General features: G+C 38.9%; 2 protein-coding genes across 6 annotated transcripts; both read right to left on the minus strand.

Annotated features, from left to right (window-relative positions):
• Positions 1 to 1,226: 1,226 nt before the first annotated feature.
• ampd3b (adenosine monophosphate deaminase 3b) lies at positions 1,227 to 19,504 on the minus strand. 5 transcript variants are annotated; one of them, XM_034879307.1, is made up of 17 exons: positions 19,317 to 19,475; positions 19,249 to 19,275; positions 14,897 to 14,960; positions 11,670 to 11,892; positions 11,327 to 11,504; positions 10,694 to 10,859; positions 9,346 to 9,565; positions 9,004 to 9,133; positions 8,578 to 8,772; positions 8,106 to 8,237; positions 7,271 to 7,434; positions 6,769 to 6,895; positions 6,366 to 6,529; positions 5,336 to 5,456; positions 4,733 to 4,906; positions 3,865 to 3,975; positions 2,932 to 3,108 (listed from the first exon to the last, which is right to left on the minus strand). In XM_034879307.1, the coding sequence occupies exons 3-17, from the start codon at positions 14,952 to 14,954 to the stop codon at positions 2,932 to 2,934; spliced, it is 2,340 nt and encodes a 779-aa protein (XP_034735198.1). In that variant the 5' UTR covers positions 14,955 to 14,960; positions 19,249 to 19,275; positions 19,317 to 19,475. The 5 variants fall into 5 exon arrangements, with proteins under 5 accessions (XP_034735201.1, XP_034735199.1, XP_034735200.1 ...); XM_034879310.1 differs by lacking the exons at positions 19,249 to 19,275; positions 19,317 to 19,475 and adding an exon at positions 1,227 to 1,975 and having other exon boundaries at positions 2,939 to 3,108; XM_034879308.1 differs by lacking the exons at positions 14,897 to 14,960; positions 19,249 to 19,275; positions 19,317 to 19,475 and adding exons at positions 1,227 to 1,975; positions 14,318 to 14,643 and having other exon boundaries at positions 2,939 to 3,108.
• Positions 19,505 to 23,385: 3,881 nt separating this feature from the next.
• admb (adrenomedullin b) lies at positions 23,386 to 26,860 on the minus strand. Its single transcript, XM_034879322.1, has 5 exons — positions 26,679 to 26,860; positions 26,203 to 26,318; positions 25,396 to 25,524; positions 24,824 to 25,059; positions 23,386 to 24,509 (listed from the first exon to the last, which is right to left on the minus strand). The coding sequence occupies exons 2-5, from the start codon at positions 26,304 to 26,306 to the stop codon at positions 24,466 to 24,468; spliced, it is 513 nt and encodes a 170-aa protein (XP_034735213.1). The 5' UTR covers positions 26,307 to 26,318; positions 26,679 to 26,860; the 3' UTR covers positions 23,386 to 24,465.
• Positions 26,861 to 27,289: the final 429 nt, after the last annotated feature.

Below are 27,289 nucleotides of genomic sequence, written 5' to 3' on the forward strand. Positions count from 1 at the left end.
TTTCTGTCCCCGCCCCCGCTGCTGCCGCCTGCTCTCGTCCACTTTACAGGCGAGGCGCAGTTCATCTCAAACGAGCCTGGTGAAAAGCAACTGCGCCGACTGCGTCTCAGAACTGCGGCCGCCTTGCTCTCGTGAGATTACCGTTGCCAGCGTGTGCATGACGTCAGAGCAAGTCGGGATCAAGTCGGACACAAATCTAACCGGCATGCAACGGGCGCCGATCGCCGGTGATCGATTCTGCGCAGACCTGGCTCATCTCGAACGAGCCTATAATAAAGATCTTTATATGTCTATGGGTTAAGTTTAGGCAAGAGGAGTGCGATTGGTCAGGGTTCGAGTAAGAAAAGTCAAGGTAAGCCAATCAGAGGCAAAATAGGGCGGGACATTCCTTTGCCATCCTAGGAAACAGAAATTCGCTTATCGTTCCCTTTCACTGTCTATGATCGTACACCCGTTCTCTTAATACATCCGTACACCCCGACTATTGTCTTCTTTCTAAAGGATATTTCCTTAGCTAATTAATTAGCAGCTAGCTTAGCTACCAATGTTACTGGAGCTAACTTTACTATTAACGCTCCGCCTGCCCAATGTGTAAACAAATAGAATATACTCCCAATATACATATTGATTTGGTGTCAGGTTGCCCATCCGAAAATAAATCTGAAGCTACAGTCTGCAAATATTCGTCAACATGTGCTACATGGACATTTGGTAGAAATTCGGGATTAATTTAACGTTAACAACTGTTATTATAGAACCAAAATATATTACACACTTAAAGGGATGCCGATATTCAACCAACTTTATATCATGATAATGTTAGTAGTATGTGCATAGTAATGTTTTACTTCCCGCCATTTGACACATGCCCAGATCTCTCGCAGGCCAGTGCATTCTGGTAGTTGTAGGTTTGTAGGAGCAAAAGGGAATATCCCTGCTCCTTTTCTCTGTTTTCTCTAGTGATGCAGCACCAATCTTTTAAAATGCCATTCTACTGCAAAGACAGTCCAGTTTTATACCCTCTCTCCATCGGTTAAATACTTCTTTAATAGTAGTTATTTCAGTTCATCCTGCTCTCACCTGAATGTGAAAATTCCCCCTCAACATGTAATTAAATATTGGTTGGTCATCTCTTTCAGTTTGGATAGAATACTAACAGTGATGCAATTAAACAATGAAATGATTGAATGGAGATACACAAGTTAAAAAAGAAAAGAGCCATGCAGCAACATAATGACCTGTTTTGCAGCCTTTATTTACATATGTAAAATTAGAAATAACAAATAAAAAAGAAAGTAACTATCAGAAAGTCTTTTCATATTTGTAAATACAGGTTTGTTAGACTGATTTCTCCACAAAGCTGTCTCGTCTTTAAATATTTGACCGGCCTCTTATTCACTTTTAACAAAATCACGCAATTGACTGAATTCACTCCGAAAAGGCAAATCTTACGGGAGCCTTAAATTAGTATTTTTCTTCTTTTACAGTACATTTTATTTCAGACCTATAGTCCAGATAAAGGCCTTTGTAATATGCGTGAAGATAACAAAAAACACCAGTGCCAACTTTGCGGTTATAAGAACTCTTCTTTTTTTTCAGTAAAAATCATTTATATTCTACTTTTGAATGAATGTGTCAATTCCAAATCTGGTTTTGTGGCCAGTGCTCTTTGCAATTCACACCCTTCATTAGAAAATAAATCTCTATCCCAATAAAATGAGGCACACAGGGATTGGCCAAATTCACAAGCATGATCACAGCAGCATTAAATATAGTATGAAAATCATGTAGGCCATGGCTGATTTCTCCACCAAAGTCAACATAAAATAGTAAGAAGGGCCCCTTTTTTTAATCTGAGTCAAAACATTTTATAAGAATATGTAAAATAAGAAAAATGTATGTGCCGTCTAACCTATGCCTTTATCCCTGAGGACATACTCCGGCACGGGCTTTTACTGGCGTGGTAAATCACTCAAGTGTAGGGCTGCACAATTAATCAAATTTTAATCACGATCACGGCTTCCCACAATTCATTTTGTTTGATAGAGCAATATTTTAAATGCGTCAATCCGTTCATAGAGCCAATCTTCTGCGTCGTAAACCGCTGTCTGATCACGTGCCAGTCAGAGTTGTTCCCTCCACCGCGCAACTTAGTTTCTAGATGTAGACAGTCACAGAGAACAGAGTAACGTGAGGAAAATTCCACAACAGAGTAAGTAAAAGCAACATTTTGTGACTGCAGTGACCAGTGCTAGTCGGTGCTAGTTTGTGTCTGTTAGTTCACAGGGCTCTAGAGTGCGACCAAAATTTGTAAGGGTGCAACTAGCATTTTTTCTAGGTTGCACCGGTGCATCCGCTGCCTCCCCAGGAACATGGAGAGACACAGCGCCGGTCCACACTTCTGACATCTGTCTACAGTTTGAATTGTTATTAACACAGCTGTATATCGTTAAGCATGAGAGGCAAACCTGTAGTTTTTACCAGTGTTTCCGCTGGTAACTCTCTGTTACTGGGACCGCCACGGCAAAAACCACAGATGAAGTTATCTAATAAAACTATATATATATACAGTATATATCTCTCTCTCTCTCCTGGGGCTATTTATTTCAGATAATTTTCATGTATACATGTATTGCAGCTTTATATTTTAAATGTGGGAATCATTTTTATCCCAATCTCTTTCAATAAAAGAGCTTGTGAAAAATGGCTTGGACCTTAAACTGAACATTTAGCCCACTTTGTAAAAAGTATAGAGATATATAGTCCTAGACTTGTAGAAGATCTTTAGCATGATATGGATGCGAAAGCAGTTATAAATGGCCTATAGGCTGTTTCTAACTGCTTTATGTGACAAAACTTATGATAATTAATCGTGATTTCAGTATTGATTAACATTTTTGTGATTATCATTTTGGCCATAATCGTGCAGCCCTATTCAGGTGAGTTATTGCCAACATCTGTCTTCACTGCGTCCACTAGAAAACTGAGCTCATTGCACAGTGTTTCTTGGCGGTAGGCCATGCGGATTTGTGCCACGTTTGTCCGCCGAATGTCGTTGCCCTGCGGCCCATCCTGTAGGTAGTTGGCCCCAATGAAGTGTTTCTTCTCCTGTAGGGTGAAAATATATAGCGCAGATATTGCACACATGGGAAAGTTTTTTCAGTAGGTGGAAGACAGAGTAGCATATAGCAGTAGTCTATACAGTCATATGTGTTCTTCTTTCATGTCCTAAGATGTTTTGCTGATCTTATGTTGTTTTTAGGTTGATTTTAGAAGGGTTTTGTTATGACATGTCTTTGTAAAGCAGCAGATTTTAGCACTATATCCAAGACAAATTTTCCCTTGTGGACAATAAAGTGTATTCTATTCTATTCTATTCCATGAGCTTGGGGCCAACATTTTATTTTAGACTGTTAATATATTACATACTATTGACAGTTAGATGTATTATAGTGACATGCTTTTTAAGGATTTTATGGACTGTTAAGATAACCAAGGCTGGGTTTGTAAAAAAAAAAAAAGAAAAGTGATATTATGCAGGTGAGGCTAATATAATGTACTCTGTGTACTTTGACCAGTAATTTGCTCATACAGGGAACAATTATGAGACTGCCAACAACTAAATTTGGATAGACTTAGCTTATCACAGATATATTTGTATTGATAAGAGAAAAAAAAACTGTAGTAATGGCAGAAATATATTTGAGGCTATTTAGAAACAGTGTCTTCATTAAGTAGTTCGTCCACCAGAGAGCACTGCGGAGTTTATGTTTAAACTGTAAAATAAGAGAAATATTTAACAATTTCTCCAGTCTAAAGTTAGTCCAGTTTTGAACTGATTGAGCTAAAAAAGTTAGACTTTACCTCATGTGAGAGTCCGCTCTGCAACACACTGTTTCTGGCTATCTCACACAAATCACAGGTGCTCAGCTTCCACAGCTGGGCGGCAATGGCATACTCCTCCATCAAGGCCTCCTGAAGGGATTAGAAGGAACATTTCAGATAAATTGTTACCAAGTACATTTAAAGATGAATTGTATTTCAGGATCCGGGGTAAAATTTGTTTCACTTTTATATATTTTTTATCAAAAATGTTGCAAAAGAAAACAAAATAAAAAAGAAACTAAAAATTTTAGAATTCAGAACAATGAGAATCAACAAAAACTTAAAAGGGATTTGTTTGAGAAAGAGCATGCAGGAGCAATTAGCTTACTTGGTCCTGCTCCTATTTCACAAAATCATATTATTACAAAGCAAATAGATATGCAAATACAGCATACTATTTTTCCAGTCTTACAATAACTTTCAACAATATGCAACAAAACCTTTACATTACAATTACATTTCTATGTTTCTGTCTATTCTTTTCTGTATTGGTCAAGATCTATTTTTGAACTAAATGATATTACGGCTCTGTTTGATTTCATTGTTCATTCTGTTACCATAAAGTCACCCCACAAACTGAAATACATGTTTTTACTTGTTGTTACTTTGTCCTTTTGCTGCCTTATTCCTGTTTTGTCTGGTAAATTTACCTAACTGTACAGACGGATAAAAGCGAAAAAGGGGGCACCGGTAACGTCACAAGTGACCATTGTTCTGACTCGGGTGCCTGGGTCTGTTTCCCGACGGTTCAGTAAACTGACGTAAGCTTTCTTAGCACACGAGTTAAGGTGATCCTGGTGGTGAGGAAAATAGTTAAGTGATCTATTGTTGTTTCAGTGATTCTGACCTTTGTGTAGTGGAACTGCATGGGGTCGTCAGTGGACAGCGACACACACAGGCCCTTCTGTAGGAACTCTCGTAGAGGGTTCTTGGAGTACTGGAGGAACAGGCTGTTGTTGCTCAGTGGGGACATGGCGATTGGGACCTGGGCCAGGTAGTACAGGTACTGCAACACTGGACTCTGGGGAGGAGCATGGGGTGTAGACAGCAAAGTAATGAGTAATGCTATTAATCATCTAATTGGGTTACTGGAGAAAATTGACTAACTGACATTAAAGGAATAATATGCTAATTTCCCATGGATAATAATTTTCCATAATAAACATCAGTACTGTGTTACAAGTATGAACAGTTTTGGCCACCAGGTCTAAATACAGAAAAGAGTGCCTCGTACGGAAATGCGGTGTTCATAAATCAAAGAAAAGAATTGAGTGAACATTGGCTTTCTCATAAAAACAGAAGCAATACTTGCTTCTGAACAAGCAAACCCTTAAAATAGCACTCCACTAAGTATTATACCTACTATTATAGTAGGCATATTTATTACAACATTTTCAGCATGCTAAGCTGCCAGCATTAAAGAGACCCTTGAATGAATTCAGGACTGCACCTTTTTGAGGTTGAGTCCATGGGAGATGTTGTCAGCCGTAAGGAAGGCGGAAACCAGGTGGGTGATGGAGCCAGCCTCACCACAGTGGGGACGAAACTGGAAGGTGTTCAGTCCTCGCTCCCTGGGGAGGGACAAATGATACTGGCATTGTGTACTTTTGTCACCTGAGCCAAAAATAATACATAGCAGTTTTTAACAATACTAGGGTTTGCATTCTTGCTTTATTGCTGATGCAGAACATGCAGATCAGGCTGGAAACTCCTGGAAAATTTTCACCTATGTCAGGCCCCCGCTAAAGGTGGAAGTCACATAAGATCAGACGGGGCGATTAGCCTAAGTGTTGTGCGTTAGTGTGTTGCCCGTTTGTGTTTTCATGGTGATCCCCATGGTGCTAGTATTTAGCCATGCTTCTAGTTCTATGAGTTACTTTTGGTCTGCATCAACAGATTAAAAAACTAATTTACTTTTAAAAATTAACCAGGATGTGGAGGTCCATCAAAACGATTTTAAACCGTTTGAAACTGTCGCACACACTTAATTTTGTGACTACACGTGAAACAAAACATTACACTCCAGTCCGTTGAGTTGTGTCTGGCCTACGTGATTGGCCACCGCAGCATGACATTGGGTTGCGTTTCTCCAAAGGTGAACCTGCTTTAACGTTACGCCGCAGGCTGTTGCGTTTTTTTCAGAACCCGCTGTGACCCCCACTGCCATAGCCTCAAAGGACTTCTCATAATAAAGTGAAACTGATGACCGCTGTTTTTGCCGCAGCGCCTGATCTAGTTTGAGTTTTGCCTAACTTGCAGCCTGTCCAGGTCACCACACAACCTATTCCCCTGCCCTTGTCTGACTGGAAAAGACTTGAGATGGCTAAATTCTGGGCCATTAAAATCCTGTACATTACCAGGTAGACTTTCTTGTACCCTGGCAAGTAACACAGCTCTGATATGTAAAATGGATTTGATGTCATGTAACCATTCCGGGAATCTTTTTTGAGATTGATGCACGCACAAACATTTGGTCTTACTTGCGCAGGTTGTTGAGCACCATGATGTTGGCATACATGTAGAACAGGTAGTAGGTGTAGGGAGGATTGTCATCTGTGGTCCATTCCTCTGGCTTTGGGCTTTTGTAAGAGAACATGTGATCACTGTGTTTGGACTCGTCATCCACACTGTCAAACCCTGTCACCTAACAAAGATAGTGTCAGCACATTTGAGCAACAGATATTACACAACCATGCATGTTTCATCAGTGCAAAAAAGAAGTACTTTAACTTTGTCCTTTGTGGTTTGTGTGGTCAGGCTGTTCCCAAAGAAGTGTCACTTAATATCACTGAATCTTTATGGCAAAACTAACAGATATGGCTGCTATTTAACTTTCAAAATATTGTGTCTGTTACAGATTTCACCCTTCATGAAAGTACTTACGTATTTCAAGAAAACATGTAGTACTTTGTGCTTTTGCGGATTGACTGTAGCCTCAAACAGGGGGAGGAAAACATTCTCCAGCATCTTGGCATAGTTTGGGATCAATTTCTTTGACTTAAAAATGTCACTGCAAGACAAAAGGAATCCAATCAACTTATCTCCCAATACAAGCATGTTAGCATTTGTTTGCCTACACAGAAAAGCCTATTGAGTGATGTGATTATTTCTTACTGGACTGTGAGTTTACAAATTTAGAGCCAACATTTTGGCAACAGTGACATTAGAATTTACCTTCTCAGGATATTATCTGAGTTTCATCACATATTTAAAAGAGGAAACAATATAACAGTCAGGAAGATGAAACATTGGTTGTTTTTAGTAACCATTACATATGGATTACTATCAAATGTAAGTGAACCCAGACCCTTTTGTGTTTATAGACCATGTTTGTTTTATTGTAAGGAATGTGCTTGCTGTTGCTTAGGTTTTAATGAGGACTTACTAGATCCTGGGGACTTGGATCATCCATCTCATGTTTGGTGAGTGGACCTTATGCTGGATGAACCAGGTTGCTAGGCTCTCCCACTCGCTGGTGGAGCGGCCGTAAATCGACAGACGGGGCTCAGCATGCTGGTACTTGCTCTCCTCCAGCTCTCTGGCAACTTCCTGAAACAGACACCAAACCACAGGACTTTGGAGCTGTTTCTTGATAAAGCGGAAGTGACAATAGGATATGGCACAATGGACAGATAACAAGTTAATTCTGTCCCATCAGGGTTATTTCTAAATACCAACAGAGCAAGTGTGCATGATAACTACAGCCTATCTCAAAGAAATTATGACAGATGGTTCAATTCCTTGGTATATATCTACATAATACACTGAAGATGAACCACATGTACACTAGCATATACATACTGTATATGTTTGGAGGAGAAAGAGAAATTCTACCTCAAATCAAAAACAAAATGTAATATGCACCCATGCCTTTTTGATTTTATTTTCTTGATGATGATTTCTTTCTTTGTGTGCTCTCATCCTGTAAATAATTAATCTCAGCTGTACTTTTTGTGCAATAGTTAGATAACAGTTGAATTGAAGTTAAACTTCAACTTAGTTAAGCCATAGAGGGTTTTTTAAAATATTTTTTTCACTGTATACATTTTGAAAGGAAAAGCACTCTGTCCCAATAAGCCATGGCATGTCAGACTGTACTTAACTGATATCTCACTGGCCCTCATTATTGTTCTTCGTTGATTTGAAGACCAGATAAATTTAAACACCGTTATATACTGCAGGGCCTTTGAGTGATGTTAGTACTTAAACTCCTACTACACCTTGATGAGACGTGCAAAGTATTCTCCTTTGATGTAGTTGTCTGATTTCAAGTAAATCTCTCGCAGTTCGCTGGCTCCAACAGGGTTGTATTTGGAGTTGAACTTGTCAAAACGATGAAATGTTTGTCTTCCCTAGGAGAGTAATTCGTGAGAGAGGGTTACATTTTATGCACTGATGATCACATTCTCATTCCAACAAAGTGACTATATTGATTATTTTCAGATTACACATTAAGAGGACCTTGCATGGAACATAAACATGATTGCATAACACCATATGAAATGCATGAACACCCATAATCGCATCCTTGTGTCAGTAAGCACAGGTTAGTGCAGTGTTCTGTAGTTTATGACTAATTTATGACTGTATAGCGGAAATGTGACTGGAATTGTTTGTTTTTAAGATCTTTGAAAGTTAAGTATAATTAGTGATTTTTTGTTGTTGAAATTCGTATGTATGATTTGTCTTTACAGCGTGCACGTCCAGAGAGTCTACGGTGAGGTCGTAGGGGTCCATCTTAAGCTTGTTGAAGACTTCCTTGAGTGTGAGCTTTTGGCTGCCCTTCTCCAAGACCACGCGATCTGCCTCTGTCTGGTATGTGGTCTTTATAAATTTCAGCAGATGCTTCTGGTTCATGCAAGCAGCAGCGTGTATATGTGTGTCCACCTGCGTTTGACATAGAGCAGACAGTGACAATGTGAATTGGACATTGGACATGTTACAGTGGATCTATAAACTTGTTTATTTAGACTGTGTGCACTAAAGTTAGAAATAAATTCTGCAGTGGTAAGACAGCCCTTCAGAGTAAAAGCAAAGTTCAAAGCAATGTTGGCAAGATGAATTGTATTACACCACTTTTAGTACAGAGTTTCTAGCAAGTTATTAATTGTAACCAACCTTTCTGACGTTGTAGAAGTCTCTGTGTGGAACACATTTTAGCTCTTTTAGCTCTGCCATTTCATTCATCATTTCATGAAGGTAGAATTTGGAAGCCAAGAAGTTCAACCGTCTGTGACAGTAGGTTTTCCTGTAAATCAACATAATTTCAGCAAAACATTTCATGTTGGAAAATTTTTAAATTACAGATTTAAATAAAAAATTATATTTTGCAGCATGCTGCTTACTAATCCTCTGCTCCAGTTCAGGATGGAAAACTATTCCCACTATTTTGTGGAATATCAATTACAGTCTTTGTAGACCTATTGATGTTAAGAATACCCAAAGTGTTTGTGTACTCACGTTGGGCCATCACATATCATTGCAAGGACATGGCTCAGGTCTATAGCAAAGGTTTCGAGGTCGGGATAAGGGAGGCTGTGAGGCCGCTGTTGTTTTAGGGCCTCGGTATTGTCATAAACATGAACAATGCCATCCTTCATCTGCAGCTCATAATTCAGGTTCTCAGGAATACACTCCATGGAGTATGGGTCCACCCCTTCACGAGGGAAAGGCCATATGTCTACAGATGATAGGAGTAAATAAACAAAATGGCAAATGAGGAAAAATCAAAGTAATTCAAACCAGGGGTCTTCAGCATTTTTTAAGCCAAGGACCGCTTAACTGAAAGAGAGACGGAGCAGGGACCCCCTTCTACACATCTTGTATAAAATAAAGTTGCATAATAAACTGGGCCTGCAATAATGTGTAGGGCAGACATACTGTACATATAACACAATGAATCTGTGCAAGATCTTTTTGACTACCTTACCTATAGGCTAGCTATCCTGTCATCAGTGGGGATATATATTCGCTAATAATATGTTGTATTCAAGTTAAGAATTTTCAATATCTGGAAAAGTGTTAAAAAATTAATAATTTGACAGCCCCCTTGCCTTGACTCTGAGGCCCCTATAGGGGTCCCTGACCCTCTGTTGAAGGTCCCTGATTCAAGCTATAGAGAATGGTTTACAATAGGATTGTTGTATGGACAAAAACTTTGTCATTAGAGAAATAATCTCTAATGACAAATAATCTCTAATTTTGCCCAAGTTGTTATGTATTGCACATAGTCTTAATGTTTTGCAAACAGTCATTATGTATTGCACAAGGGCAGCACGTTTTTTTATGTATGAATAGCAGCGTGTGACATGGAACATTACTGCTAAAATGTCACCGTCCTCTGAATTGTAGAATGTACTGTTCCAGTCAGGTTTGTAAAATTATTTGTGAAACTAGTTTTGCCACTTTCTTGTTGACTTCTTTGCCACTGAGTTAAGGTTGTGGCGCGTTCCTGAGATCTCCTGCCAGTAAAATACCACGTTGAGTATCCGTACGTTGCTACATTTAGTTATTACATTTTAGGACATCATAATCTTTGCTCTAATCCAACCAAGATTTTACCATTAATCATACAGGTTTGGCTGTTGCTGAATAAAAGCCACAGAAGTGCTCCAACTGTAAGTCACGTAACATTGTCAATAGGGAAAATGAATGGGACTCATACCTTCTAGAATCGGGCCCCCAAAATAGATTCTCCCCTGTCCCAACTCTATTAAGTGTGCAAGAGTAAAATACTGGACAAAAAGCAGGAGTATTAACTTAATTACATTTTTACAATGAGGAAAATGAGTTCTATAAATACCCCTACCTGGCATAATCTCATCCTCCTCCTTCCACTTCTCATTTTGGGTGTTGCGGAGGAATCGGGCAGTGGTCCTGGGAAAGTGATGGTAGGCCAGCCTGCTGTATTTCTCTCTTATGAGCAGTGCCCCAAGTATACTTTTGGCTGCCTGCTCATAATCCTCCACTGTGATCTGTGAAGGTCATGGAAAAGTTTCAGTTCAAGTTTGAGAATTAATCATTTCAAAGAGAAATCTGTCCTTTTAACTTCCTTTTAGACTTATGATAATACGTTACAACTATGGTACACAGCTAAATGCATGCTCTTGCTAGTGTTACCAGATGGACTCAGATTTGGGCCACTTTTGCCTGCAGTTTAATATAGTCTGTGTCATGTCAGGTGTTTTGCTCGAGACCCAAGGAAGTGCAGTGTCAACTGTGAGGTAGTTTGGATGATTGGTCACTCAGAAAGCAAGCACAAACAGGCCCTGTACTAGTCTTGGTCTCTCTTGTCTGGTTGCTGCGTGTCTAAATGTTTTTGCTTATAGACACTTTTTTATTGATGATACCTATTTTTTGAATGTATGAGATGTGTGTAGCTACAGTTACATGTTCACTGTGTAGGTTTGCATCAACGGGCTGGAGTGTTAATCCTGTTTACCCCTGCACAGTAATCTCCACTGATGGTTACTCTCTGGAAGTCTGGAAAGCCCTCTTGGGGAAAAGGTTCTGTTGTGGTTTCGGAGAGCATTGGAGAAACCACAGACCGGACCCAGTCACCTCCGACAGGTATCTGCAAAGATACTGATTGCGAACGCTTCAACATGAACATCTTCTTCCTAGTAACACACAGGAGGACTAGATTACTCACTAACTAAAAGCTTACATCTGCCTAAGGTCCATGGCAAAACATTTGGAATATTTTCTGTTGTGGCTTGGAAATTTAGGATTCAAAGTCTGTGCAGAATGAGAGGCAGATTTTATCAAACATTTCCATTTCCTACTTCATAGCAGACTCCAGAGACTGCTGCGCAGCCATTTCCCTCTGCAGTGACCTCTCCCTGTCCTCGTGCAGACCGATGGGACAGTCCTCAGGCACATTGAACAGTGCCAGAGCATCCTTGGTGTCTTCCTCTTGCAGGGCAGAGGCATAGACCTTCTCTGCTCGCAGGCGTACCTTCTCATCCACCTCACTCATCGACATTTTTTTGAAAAGCCGTGGCATTTCTGAGGGAGTTGAGAAAGATACTAAGTTGAGGCTTTGCTTCTTGGCAAAGATAGGTTGAGTCAAAAAAAAATGTTTCTCTGAAAAAAAGTGTATTGTAATAAATGCAGAGAGCATCATCTTGTTCATTCCTACAGTGAATGCTGGGTTATGCAAAATGGCATAGTTCATGCTTGACAGTTTGAAGTCAACAATGACTCATTACATATAGAAAATATATGTTAACTGTTTGTGAAACAGAAAGTAAAAGTATATAAAGATGAAGTGACAGTGTGATGAGCCCAAGAGTTCAAAAGTCTCATGGCCTTCAGGATGAAGCTGTCCCTGAGCCTGTTCGTGTGGGACCAGATGCTACGGTATGCTTGTTTTTAAACTAGTTTGTTAGTTTGGCAATTTAATGGAAAAGACAAAATCCACAAACTCTTTTTCACCTGTGCTGAGCAAAAATTAAATTACAGAAATTAAATGCTTGCTTCATTGTGATATTGTGGAATATTTGTGATTACAAGGGAATTGGTAAGGAGTCATAACTCATGCAGTAGTTACTTAAGTAGTTTTATGTTACAGTTTTTGTACATGAAACTGAGATTACAGACATGAATCCAAGCAACTTGCAGACTGTGATGGGGCACATGAAGGTGAAATAGCATTAAATTAGTGGTGACAGTAAATACAAATACCAGCAAGATAAACATGAGACCTACAAATATGAATCTGAGGTTGGGGTTGGCAGAGGTTGAGGAATAAACTTGGCATGTTTTGCATTACCTCACTATAGCTCAACAGTAAACACGTCTTGAGTGGCTACATGTTCTGCCAACGTGTCAGGCAAATTACAGTAAACACAGTTAATCACTGTCCCAGGGTAGTGTGGCAGTGTCACCTCGCAACCCCTTTGCCGACCTCAGGTTACCCTTGGAAATTATTTTATTTTATAGTGTCAAAACCATAACAGAAGTTATCTCAGGACACTTTACAGATAAAGAAAACTAAAAACATGAAAAGATCTTGCTTCCGCAGTCTGTGTTATTTGTCTGCTTACGCATGACTGCTTCTAGTTAGTTTGAAGTGAAACAGTGCATCGATTGTTAAGTCAATCATGCTATTGAATTCAATGTCATGCAAATTAGGTGCTACATAAGGTAGTGAGTTTGGAATACATCTGTGTTGATGACTGCTAAATTTGGAGCCGCATGTTTGGTTCACAATTGATTGCCAGTTTATATTAAGTTTCATTAGGTTTTCATGCTTTTCATTGCTGCTGCATTTTGCCATATTCATAGTTAGTCAGTCAAAATGATTTTTCTCTACATCTCAATTTATAAGGTTGTGTGTTTGCAGATGTCTAAATCAGATCAACTTTGGAACAGCAAATTTAATTAACATTCCCAAAGAATCTGCAGAAAAGAATCTGGAAATGGAAAAGGAATGGCTGATCCTTTGTTTTCAGAGCGGCAGTAATAAGCATACCAGCATTTTGGTTATGTTGATATTTTGGTTGGGAAAAGGCTATGTTTATTTATATTGACCTAATTCTATTACATACCAAGGAGGGACTAGGGTCCTATTTTTAAACATGAGACCATGTGAATTCATATTATCATGAGGACAGCAGAGTTGTTTAGCTTTGCCTGCTTCCCTCTGGTGTGAAAACTGCTGTTGCTATCCAACATCCCATCTGTAGTGGAGATGTTTTGCTATTCTGATCACCATTTCATCACTGTTGCTATTAATATCAAAGTTACAGCCAAAGTAGGTCACTTGACCAGTTGCAGCATCAATACCACCGTGGGTGGAGGTATTTGAATCAACAAGTGCAGGATATGCTGTACCATTGTATCAACTAGCAAACTTCTCTGCTGCATACTCACCGTCCTAAGTGGTTCACATGCAACACTTATCTGTCTGAAAACTTTGAACGATCTTGGCGCCTTCACAGATGACAGCATAAACAGTTGCCCTCACATTGGCACAACTTCTGCCTGTTCCTAGCTGCATTCCTGACAAGCCTGCCTTTCAGCATGTGTACGCTCTACTGGAACAGCTGCTGCTTCCAAGACCTACATCCACCTACTATAGAAACCTGATCCACAAAAGCAGTGTGGATATGTCGGCAGGGTCTTTCAACAATCGTAGTCAAATTTCCATCAGTATGCTGATCTTTGGTTTTAAAATATAAAATGCTCACCTCAATTAAATGCTTTAGTAATTCAAAATACTCCCTTTTTATATTAGAGTATTTACCCCTTTGTCTCAGCTGCCACTTTTCTAAAAGCTGGTGTACTTGTCTACAGAAAGTGAATCGTCCATTAAATCTCAGACCGTAGATAATGAATTAACCTCTTAGTAACGGATAATTACATCACATTGCATCTCAGTGTCACGACAGCTCAATTATCAGTAAAGGACGCTCTATCTGTCTCTTACCTTCTGCTGTATTTTTGGCCATGTTTGGCTGTTCAGCCTCTGCCTGTTGAGTCAAGTATTTCAGCTTTAATGTGTCTGCTTCTGTCTCTTTTAGACTCTAGCTCTAAGCTTTGTCTCCACTATTTTTTCATATGCCACTCGTTGTCTTGTCTCAGAACACTGTGTTGCTGGAAACCTCTGGGCACTGTGAAGAATCTCCTCAGGTCTTTTGTCTTTGTGTTTCTAGGATCTATGATGCTTCTCTTCTGAGGATTCACTCCGACTGCCTCAGTCAGGCTTTGCTCTGCTGTTTACGTGGTCCAGTGCCTGTGTATATATTGTGCAGCTGCTCCTTGAGTGAGTGTCCCTCTCTATCTCTATTTTAGGGTGTTGAGAACGTCATGGCAACAAGGGCTGCTAATCCAAGCTGATATGTCACAACTGGCTATCGGTGAGTTGCGGGAATGAGGAGGGAATGTAATGCAATGGTTCAAAGATGATGATACAGCCCACCCCAGGGTGGGGATTACTGTACATTTCACATTCAAACTGGCATTTTTTTTTAAAGTGTCCCCAAATACATTTCTTTTATTTACTCACCTTTCCCAAAGTTTGGTGTAGACTGCTGTTTGCAAAGGGGTGTATCCCTTCTCTTCATTCTGATCTGTATTAAGAGAAACCAAGCTTGAATTAGCATTGGAGTAATCCACAGTGTAGTTGAGTAGAAAGTTAGAGGTAAATGCTGGCCGGTTTTGAAGATTTGTAGAATCTCTACCAGCTCAAACTAACGTAGTACATAAGTGGCTCAGAAGGGGTACAGTCTTACCCACTGTTAATACCAGCTTTGCTTGGCTCGGCCCGACTCAACTCGGCCGTGGTGCCAGTCCTCCATTTTCCATTGCAGATTTAGTACTGAGTCATGCGTGGTGCAAGCGTGGCTGGTCGACATAGCGACGCCGTAGGAAACTGCCGTGACCTAACGCAAGACGAATTTTATTTCAGAATAAGCTGGAGGCAGCAAAAAAAACACTGCTGGCTAAACTATTTAAAAATGGTGGATTTTTTTAGGACACCTCTGTCTGTCGTAGCAATGATGACGCAGTGATTAGTGACAATTCACTCTGCCCAATCAGTGGTCTGAAGGTTTTCCCTTTCCCTTTTGGTATCGCCTCAGCTTGCTGTTAGCTAGTACCAGGTACTAGTTCATAATGGAAAAACAAAAAAGGCGAGTAGAGTCGAGGCAGATACCATGTATTGGAAAAAACGCTATATGTTGACGTCAAGACTGTGTTTATAATCTCAAAATTCCTGCACCACTTCAGGGTTAACTTGTTTTTCAATACATTCTCCTTTTCTGAAAAACTAAAACATGCTACAGGATAAAATCTTAGAACATCATAGTCAAGACTATTATTTTGTTAGCATCAAACAACTTCTCTATTTAAGTTTGGATAGTGTGCCTATGGCCAAGATTGATGTTAGCTGTTAGTTGTTGAATGCTAAAAAAATCCTATTTGTATCATCTTTGCTACAATTTTGAGGTTGTCAGATTATGTTACTTTGTGCCATAGTAAACACTAAACAAAGAATATTCACAGGAAACGGCAGTTCTATATTTTAGCTTCTCAGGAAATGCACTAAAAGAAACCACCAATGGAACAAGAAATTGTCCCCACGAGGTTTGAACTTCAAAAAGGTGCTTATGTAGGTCAAGTTTGGCTGGTGCTGAAGTCGTGAGAAGTTTCACACTGAGAAAATATTTCACTATATAACAGGAGCAGAATGAGCCAAGTGTTGTAAGAGTAACAGATTTATTCCGTGCAGGTGGAAGGTGCAATTGAGAAATGTTGCTGTTGCAGTGGTGTTAAGTTGCCAAAACACTAACTTAACTGCCACGATTCTGAGGCTTTATGCAGCATGTGTTTGTAATGATAGACCTGCTGGGGGGGGGGGGTCAGTAGAGTTAAAGGAGATTAAAGTGCAGTTCAGGTCTCCTCACAACACACGCCATTCTCAGTAAGTTAAAATAAGGAGCAGAAATATTTTTTTTTTGTTGCATGAAATTTACTTTATCCGTAATACACATTGTTTATTTTACCAAATCATTTATCCATCTACTTATATTAAGTTAGAATATTTTGATTCATATTGGAACCTTTTTCTACAATAATGTTATTATATAATAGCTTTTGTCTAAAGATCTTCTAAGCAGAAGACAATCGGATACCAAAAATGTAATTTATATTGTATTTTCTACATAGGTTTTAGCCAACGCCAATGGAAAAATTACCAGTGCTAACATGTCTTTGACTTCCAGCAGTCAACTCCTCTCCCTTCCATAACCACTATATTTTACAAAGCTTCAGCTGAATGTGGCTAGCCTGATGTTGTCATACTCAGATTGTAGTCAACCTCCCTTGGCTGCTGCCTCCCGACCTCCCAATCGCTCTCTCTGCTTGGAGATACCTCCACAATGAACCTAAACCATCTTAATGGTTAAACTTTGCTGGTCGTGCTAGCTGTCATCAAGAAAACCGTGAACTGGAAAACAAAGAACAAAATTAATATCTATCTGGAAAAACCTAATATTGGATCACATCTCACTAGAAAAATATTCAATAGCCCATCTGATAATAACTTAAAAGACTCCCTCTCCATTTGGCCATTACTTTCCAAATTACTAAAATCATAGCACCGTTGGCCCTCTCTGCCTGAGAGCTAGTTTTCGCGATTTCACCTACCATTAACCTTATTAAACATTCCACAGCATTGCCAGCCATAAACTCTCACCGCTCATGCCAAATAGTGTTAATTTTGTCACCTATTTTTAATTTGGTCTTAGTCTTGTGCCAAATGTCCTTCTTAGTTTTAGTCCTATTTAGTCATTCACATATGATGTTTTTGTTAGTTAAGTTTTAGTCGACTAAAATTCTTGTCATTTTAGTCTAGTTTTAGTCAAAAGAGAACTTAGGTATTTTAGTCAAGTTTTAGTCAAAACATTTGAGTCTTTTTTTTAAATAAATTATTTCTGAGATCATTTCTGATAACCATTTCAGTCAAATAGTGTTTCACACATCTCAAATATTGGTTTATTGTCATAATTATCTGACAGAATACACTTGTTGAATGATTTTTGTTGAATGCAACTTAAATGCAACTGTTAAATTAAAGTCTGGTTTTATACCGAGCCTCTTCTTTCATGCAAATACAATCGTACACAGGCACATGTTAGATAAGCGTCAGGGCTCCTGAGCGCTACAGCACGTTGTGTTGTTGCCAGCAGTTGCATACACTGCTCCAGCCTCTCTGCAAGCTGTTTAAGAGCAGCTTTGCGAGCACTCCTTTCCTTGCTGTGACAGAAAGTTGCTGTTACGGTTACTGCAGCAGGCTAAACCGGGCTTCCTCCCTCCCCTTGCTTGGCGCTGGGGGACATTGCAATGCGCTGTAGTGGCTTCTCCAACAGGCTAAACCAGGCTGTGTGATGGCTACATGAAAAAAAAGGGACACGCCAAAATTCTTGATGAGCCACGCCTGATTGAACCGCACTTAGTAGAGGGGAAAAAATACTGGGAACCAAACAATTGCCCTTAATGGAACAGGCATACGCTCTAAACAGGCACTGCACTAGTTCTATCTCAAGATGAAAAAGTAGATACAATTGTAGACAAAAATAAAGAAAGATTTTGTTAATTTAAATGTTAATGTATTAGACAGTGTTTTTGGACATTGCTGCAGTCTTCTCGTCTTCTTGTCTTTGTCTTAAAAAAAACAAGTTGTTGACGAACATGTTTAGTCTTGTCTATTCTGACGAAATTAACACAAATCCCAAACCAATACATAATAAGGCATTCTAGACAAATCAGTAGGACTGGGATGAGAACTGGCTGCCTTGTGAGGAAGTTGGGTAGATGAGCTGGAGGCGGTGTCTACCTTAAGGGGGATGTGTCCCTGGCACTACACCTTTGCCTCTCCCTCCCCTGTGACTGCCTGGGCCTGCTCAACTCTGCACACCTCACTTTTTAAGGCTCCTCACGCTAGATGCCATAGAACACTCACATTTCAGTTTAAGAAAAAAATAATCAAATGAACTCAATTCTCATAGACAAATACTCCTCCTACCAAGCTTCACCCCCACCCATTTTTTTCTTGTCTTGTCTTTTCTTCTCTTCACTCCCTTCCTTCTGGTGAGCCTCACCTAATCCAACATACTCAAAACTTCATACCTACTCCTCATATCTATAACACAGTACCACAACTCACATTTTAAGCCATAATCACAAAAACACTCATTATATGCACACTTACACACTTATACACACACACACACACACACACACACACACATACACACACCACCTCCTCTACCCCCATTGTAAACTGTCCCCTTTAGCGTTTAGTCAAATACAGTCTTTACATGTTCTCTTACACTCATTTGGATTATATAAGGCTTTTGTTTTTTTAACTATTTGTATAACACCTATTCATCCATTCATTCATTCATATTTATTATGCAGGAAAGTAAAAGTGACATAACATTACAATATAAACGAGCCTGACTCAGTTTAAGAACTGGTTGTCAGCAGTTTCCTGTTCTGCAGAAACATAAAACATGGTTACAGCACGTCGGGGCAGACATTTGTACAGGACATCGACATGGACTAGACAAATTTGGACAACTAAAACAACAATACAATTACTTAACGACAAAGACATTTATACAAGACATCAGCTGGGCTAGGCAAATACAGACAGTGCAAACAATGTTTGGACAATACATGAGCAATTAACACCAATTGCAAAATTTAATTTTAAAAAAAGTAACAAGACGCCATCAAACAAAGTAGGGCAAGTGCTCTAAAGAATGCGAGAGTGATAAGCAATTATGAGATGTGACTATAGATAGAAGCGCTAAAGAAGAGTGCAAATAATCGTCTTGACAGCGTTGTACTTACTGTTTGGAGAGTTTTCCACAATGTTGGCACCTCGTAGAACTGTTGAGACCCTTATTAGGCTTTACAGGATCAAAGTCTTGTCAGAGCAGCCTCTTCTAGCTTGCATACACACAGCCGGTTTGCTCTTTCACTGCAAGTCTGAACAATTTAAAACACAATTTAAATGCGTCAAGTTCCAGCGCTCAAAAGGAGTTTCAGGAAGTGATCTATATCAATGTTCCCTGTGCAGTAGAGGAAGTACTGGAGGAAGCTTGTATTTGCACCAGCAACTTTTTTCAAAAGCATGAAAATGTGTACTCTACAGGCCACACCCCTCTTTGTCTATTTAGGGTGTATGTGCAGTTCATTGTGCAGGCAAGATCTCTTGATTGCATAATAATGTGCATAAAGGACCTGTGTCGGATACTATTTACAGATTGGCAGTCATTTTTATCTAGATTTTAGGCTAAGCTAATGGTCAGGGTTTTCCCTACCCACTTAAAAAGTGAAGTAAGTGTCAACAATCACAGGAAAGTAAGTTGAAAGGCATTTTATACTTCTGACACATGGACCTTGACACAGGTCAGGGTCCATTTCCCTGTGACTTGGTTGCCTGGGCAAAGGTATTTGATGCTGAAAGACCGAGTGGTGCCTAGTTACATCACTGATGATAAAGAACTTGTGATTAACTGCCAGTTCTACTTTATTGTCTAGGTTCCTTGCCTTATCAAAACTGTACAGCAGTGTTGAGAAAATCTTCCATTAGGATAGTCTCTCTCAAAGCCCCTGAATGGTTGGATGAGAATTTGAATTTTGTATGCTTATGCCTCAACTTTTCTGTTATATTATTTTAAAAGTATAGTATATTGTTTAAGAAATGTTTTGTTTCATATTTGAATAAAGACAAAAACAGTAGCTAACAGTAAGTAGCCACAGTGTTTCTTGTTGCTTTCTACTGGCTCTCCAAAATAGGCAAAAATATTACATTTGCATTATACTCTGATGTATAATTAGTATAAGACACAGTTCCGCCTCCCTCCAATGGTCGATTTTACGGTTTTCAAAGTAAATGAATGCCACTTAAAAACACAGCAGGGATTTCTATGGGAGTTTAGTACATGTCATGCAGACCTTACTAGAGCCTGACCGATAAAGGATTTATGAAGGCCGATATCGATACGAATATTTGGTTATTTAAAAATCTGATATTACGATACATTGGCCGATATACAGTGAGGAAAATAAGTATTTGAACACCCTGCTATTTTGCAAGTTCTCCCACTTAGAAATCATGAAGTGGTCTGAAATTGTCATCGTAGACACTGTGAGAGACATAATCTAAAAAGAAAAATCTAGAAATCACAATGTATGATTTTTTAACTATTTAGTTGTATGATACAGCTGCAAATACGTATTTAAACACCCGTCTACCAGCTAGAATTCTGACCCTCAAAGACATGTTAGTCTGCCTTCAAAATGTCCACCTCCACTCCATTTATTATCCTAAATTAGATGCACCTGTTTGAGGTTGTTAGCTGCATAAAGACACCTGTCCACCCCATAAAGTCAGTTAGAATACAACTACTAACATGGCCACGACCAAAGAGCTGTCCAAAGACACTAGAGAAAAAATTGTACATCTCCACAAGGCTGAAAAGGGCTACGGGGAAATTGCCAAACAGCTTTGTGAAAAAAGGTACACTGTTGGAGCAATCATTAGAAAATGGAAGAAGCTAAACATGACTGTCAATCTCCCTCGGACTGGGGCTCCATGCAAGATCTCACCTCGTGGGGTTTCAATGATCCTAAGAAAGTTGAGGAATCAGCCCAGAACTACACAGGAGGAGCTGGTCAATGACCTGAAAAGAGCTGGCACCACAGTTTCCAAGGTTACTGTTGGTAATACACTAAGACGTCATGGTTTGAAATCATGCATGGCACGGGAGGTTCCCCTGCTTAAACCAGCACATGTCAAGGCCTGTCTTAAGTTTGCCAATGACCATTTGGATGATTCAGAGGAGTCATGGGAGAAAGTCATGTGGTCAGATGAGACATAAATAGAACTTTATGGTCATAATTCCACTAACCGTGTTTGGAGGAAGAAGAATGATGAGTACCATCCCAAGAACACCATCCCTACTGTGAAGCATGGGGGTGGTACCATCATGCTTTGGGGGTATTTTTCTGCACATGGGACAGGTTGACTGCACTGTATTAAGGAGAGGAGGACCGGGGCCATGTATTGCGAGATTTTGGGGAACAACCTCCTTCCCTCAGTTAGAGCATTGGAGATGGGTCGAGGCTGGGTCTTCCGACATGACAATGACCCGAAGCACACAGCCATGATAACCAAGGAGTGGCTCTGTAAGAAGCATATCAAGGTTCTGGCGAGGCCTAGCCAGTCTCCAGACCTAAACCCAATAGAGAATCTTTGGAGGGAGCTCAAACTCCGTGTTCCTCAGCGGCAGCCCAGAAACCTGACTGATCTAGAGAAGATCTATGTGGAGGAGTGGGCCAAAATCCCTTCTGCAGTGTGTGCAAACCTGGTGAAAAACTACAGGAAATGTTTGACTGCTGGAATTGCAAACAAAGGCTACTGTACCAAATATTAACATTGATTTTCTCAGGTGTCCAAATACTTATTTGCAGCTGTATCATACAAATAAATAGTAAAAAAAATCATACATTGAGACTTTTAGATTATGTCTCTCACAGTGGACATGCACCTACGATGACAATTTCAGACCCCTCCATGAATTCTAAGTGGGAGAACTTGCAAAATAGCAGTGTTCAAATACTTATTTTCCTCACTGTATATATATAAAAAATATGTAATCCAGAAACTCATAACATACATAAACAGATTTTCCTAACATTAGTTATTTGTAGTTATTTATGAGTTCTCACTAAAATAAAATGAAAATAATTGTCCTTTGAACATAAACATAATAACAAAAATAATCAGAGTATTGCCAAAAGGGACATTGTAGAGTGCCCTCTGGTGGTCATACTATGCTATACTATTACTTATTTGTCATCATAAATACTTCTGGTGAATGAAAATTCATCAGCCATTATAAATGCTGATACCGATAAATCGGGAAATTCCCAATATCGGACGATAATATTGGCCCGCCAATATATCGGACAGGCTGTAGACCTTACATATGAGCAGACAAACTTTTTGTTGTAATTATAGGTAAAGCCCAACTGATACTGGATTGGTAAAGCCTTACAATTTACTACTATTATTACTGATATTTAAGAGTTTCAAAAAGTACTAGCGTCAGATCTGTCATCTTTTAAAAAACACTTAGCATTTACACAATAATGTCATGGACTCCTTACATTAGTTTTTTCTTTTAAATAACTGTGACCAAGATATATACTGACTGAACAGGTTGCATTTGAATAATCTGTGTGTTAGTTCTCTCTGCTGGACAAATAATTTAATGGAGACAGGGCTGTCATACTTAATTACCTAAAACCTAGTTTGGCTTTTCTGTACTGCAATGTGCAAATGTAATAACGGTTACTTATCTCTAAATCTACTGATATAATTGACATGGCAGATTTATCAGCTTACCTCCTATTTGAGTAGGAGATAGCTGGACCTTTTGAGAGCTACGATATCTCCTACTTGGCATAAAGAACTAAGAAAGCTGAAAATGTCTTGCATTAATTGGTGCCTTGTAGATTATGTGTTTGGTGAATTGTTCAGTTGACCTTAATAGTTCTAAAGAGAGAGCTCCATTCATGATGTTTTAGTTATTAAAAGTGACCTAGATGTTGCGTTTTATGGATGGACTTTATAAAGAGTAGAAACGAACAGAAAACTGGATTTTATTACAAACAAAAATTGCTAAAAATACTTTTGATTTACATTGGAAGAAATGAGAAATTAATTGACATAAACCATTAATTTTATGTTATCTTGTTATTCCAACAGGGAGTTTTTGATGTTTTAATGAAAATAACCAGATTAATGATAACAGGACAGCGTGGCCCCTCTAAACACTATCAGTGGAGGTTGAATTCCATTGTGATTCATTTCTCCATCTGCTCTATTCATTTGAGTGTTCCTGATTTCAAGCGGAGAACACTTCCTTTCTCTCCATTCATCAAAACTTAAATTCTTTGCTGAAAGATACTTAATTGTGTTGAAATGCTGTGATTACACAATTTTAAGAACATGTACAAATTTAGTTTCAGTACATGTGTTTCTTTAAGAGCATGAAGCTGATAAACCATGTCTAGTTTTAGAAAGGAATGTACACCACTGTAGACTTTATATCACTCAGGAGTTCATGTTTTCCTACATATACCAACATAAAAGGGCAAATAAACTGTCACTTCCATGCACAAGCAGAATTTTTCATTTGAGGGCACAAAATACCATCAAAGTTCCTTTGAATTCTTTTCATTGTAGCACTAATACATTTTTTAAAAACAAGGACGTCGCAGCCAGCTGAAAACTATTACAGTTCCTGCCACGTTCACCACAACAAGACCATAAATCATGTTACCTAATACTATGTCAAGTAATTTCAGCTAGACTGAGTAAATTAGGATTCATTACATATAAATAAAGAAGCAGATATAATTCTAAAATTAAATGAAACATTTAGCATGCTTTGATGATTTTGAAACTGCTTAATCTGCATTTGCTAAATGTATCCTACTGTAAAGCTAGATGGCAGCACAACACTTCTTCTTCTACTTTGCTCTCCATCACTCCAAGGCCAAAAACTAGATGTCTACTTTGCAGTTGTTCTTATGCTGCTATGTAAGACTTTCAAAATCTAAACAAATGTCTTTGAAACATCTCTATTATAATAGTTTCCAATAATGTATACTCATCACAATTATGTTACAAAAATATAACCCATAAGTCAGTGAAAAGATACTTAATTTACATGAATGCAGGACACAGTTAAGATACACACTTCATTGAAGTCAAAAAATTGAAAAAGGGGGATGTTTAATATGTATTTTGGCTGTATAAAAATATAGTTGTATGCTTAATATCCTTTATATATCCTTATATACAAGCGGATAATTATACATTTTTATCGTAGTAAATATTGTTTAAATTGCACTTCGCAAGCAGTTCACAACATCAAGTTCACTTGTGAAAGGATCTTGCATGTGTAGTTTGGGGCTTAGTGATGTCAGACAAAATCCTCCCCGTCACGGCCTCGGCTCCTCTTGATTTTAAGGGTATTTCAGAGAAGATCTTCAGGAATTGTCTTCTATCTCAGCTGCCAAGCTCACTTTGGAAGCTGGAGAAGAAACGGACATTCTTGTCAAGTTTCACAGGTCTGACTTGATCCATTAATCACTCACTTGTTCAGACACATTGAAACCTGCACCTAAGCATGCACACATCTATTATTGAACTTTTGCTTTTATCCAGAGGGACCTGAGCAAATCTTCCTCTGATGGACTGTAAAGATGAAGCTGTGGAATAAAACCTTTGAAGGGACTTATCTTGATCTGCTGTGAGCAAATAACCCCAACAAGGATTCTCCTTTGCACTTCCATGCCTGTCTTTAGGCCACTATGCGTGTGCTTTTGTGTCTGTGGACTCGCTGACCAGCTTCAGTGCTCCGTCTTCCTGTCCGGAGGGTGAGCTGAGCGTCATCCAGGAGTGAGCGGCGGCGACGTCCATAGCCATTTGAGCCGATCTTGTTTCCAGGGGCATTGGCCTCTTTTTGCTTGTTGTTGATCTGGTGCAGTCGGTAGAGCAGGTCATTGTATGAACATGTAACCAGGACACAGCCGGATGATTTGGTTGATATTGACCTCCTGCGTCTGATATTTAGCCCAAAGCTGGAAAATAAAAAATACATATTTATATTTAATCTGAACTGGAAACATTATATGAGGTGAGATGAGGTTTAAATCCAAATTATCATCAGGATTTATCTAAATTCATGTAAATGTATCAGTGCAATAGAGAATAAATCATCCACGGTCTTCAGTTGTCATATATCTCTCTCTCATTTTGAATTCATTTAGATTAGCTTTGGGGTCCCCTGGTAGCCTAATGATTGTAAGGCACACCAGCACCAGCTCATTTCATACACTTTTGTCTCTATCCGTGTATACTATCTATCTCTACACTTTCAGTCATCAAATGAGAGCAAAATCTACTTTTTTTGTTACCTTGATGAAGGTGAGACACTTTTTGCAATCTCGTCCTGCTGTGGTCCAACATCAGAGTGCTGCTCATTGGTTGCCAATAAGCTGGTGCACAGGTCTCTTTTGATACGGTTCTGCAGCCATACTCTAAGCCTGCCACAAAGAACAGAATAGGTTGGCTCATTAAGCATTATCATTTTTACTTATTTTCAAAAAATATAATTTTTTGCAAGCACAAGCAAAAATTACCTGTCTGATAGATCTGCCAGCTTGATACATATATATATATATATATATATATATATATATATATATATATATATATATATATATATATATATATATATATATATATATATATATATGTCTATCTATGTAGATATAGTTAGCTTATCACAGATATATCAGTATCCGCATTTATCTCTTATAAAAAACAATAAATTATAGTACAGGAAGCTCAAAGACATGTTTGAAGTAGTTTATAGTGTTTCTATTACATAGTTTGTCAACTGGAGGACAGTTTAAAATGCCTTTCACAACATATCTTTCTTGTTATTCTATAGTAACCAACTTGAGAATCCTTATAAAACATGGTTTCTTTGTGTTTGACCGATATGGTTCAGATATCCATCAGTATTGGCCTGAAAAATCCAGTATCTGTCAAGCTATAGCAAAACTGAAATTCTCTGTGACATTTTCTTAATTTGTTCAAATTTACTAACAGACATAACTTGATATGAATGCCCCTTTAGTAATTTGGGCGAGCACTTGACTTGAATTTTTGTAAATGAACACAATGTTCTCAAAATACTTGTTGATCTGGCAGCTCACCTTTTTTTTAGGCTGGTGTTGAGCTCCCCTGTGGCATCCTTCACCAGTGGCAGGACAGTGGTGAAAACACAGCAGCAGATGACAGTGTGCAAGACTAGTTTCATTTTGGCTGCGAGCTGTTGTGTTGTAAAGATAAAGAAATACAATTTAGCAGGTTAGCTTTGAACTGCTGCCACAACTTGTGATTGATTAGTTTAAGACAGCATTGAATAGCCGCTGTAGCTGCACAACATGGTAGTTAAGACTCAGTCTGCTGCTTGGTCAATTACAAGTCCATATTAATGGAATTGTAAGGCAGGTTATTGAAGAAACATCCAAATGAAGATTTTACTCGACTCCTGGTTCTTCAAACCCAACTTTAAGAGAACATTAATTTCCATTCTCAAATACCTGAATAATTAGGTAAGCACTTCAAAAATAATTTTAAACTTTAAATTTCTAGGACTAAACTCAAAATTGTGGAAAAGATTACTCACCTCAGGCTTGAGCTTGTAACTTAATATAGAGAATTTCTGATGCACATCCAAGCTTGTTTTGTATAGTTAAGAATAACTTAATGTAACTTAGTGTAAGTTTTTTTTTCAAGGTTGTAAACAAGTTTAGCATCAGTTGAAGTCTGAAGTTTACACTGCTAACGTGAGAGGCTTTATAGAGGGAGGGAGGGAGCTGTACCTGAATGCCAGACCCAGTGGGAGGGACTGTTGGACAGTTCATGTCAACCCCGTCCACCCCACATGAAGACACTGAATCCAAAAACATGCACAAGATTAGAAACTAGGACTAGTGTCACGGTACCAAAAATCTAGTAATCGGTACCGATACCAAAAGTACACGATAAATAAATAATAATAATACATTTTTGTAGTGGTGGGGGTGAGGGGGGGGGACAGTCACATGTTACTTTTTTAGGTCAGATTTTATTTTTTCAGTTTCAACTTTCTGTCACTGTTTTGGTGTTAAGTGGAGGGGGCAAGGAGAGCGTGATTTACATTTAATCTGGAGAAAATGTAAGTCTTCTGGACCTAAAGAACGCTGCACTGGAGCCTAGCATCCCCACACAGTCAGCATACGGTACCGTCTTCCATTA

Source organism: Etheostoma cragini, chromosome 8 (assembly GCF_013103735.1).
Source record: "Etheostoma cragini isolate CJK2018 chromosome 8, CSU_Ecrag_1.0, whole genome shotgun sequence".
NCBI classification, from domain to species: Eukaryota; Metazoa; Chordata; class Actinopteri; order Perciformes; family Percidae; genus Etheostoma; species Etheostoma cragini.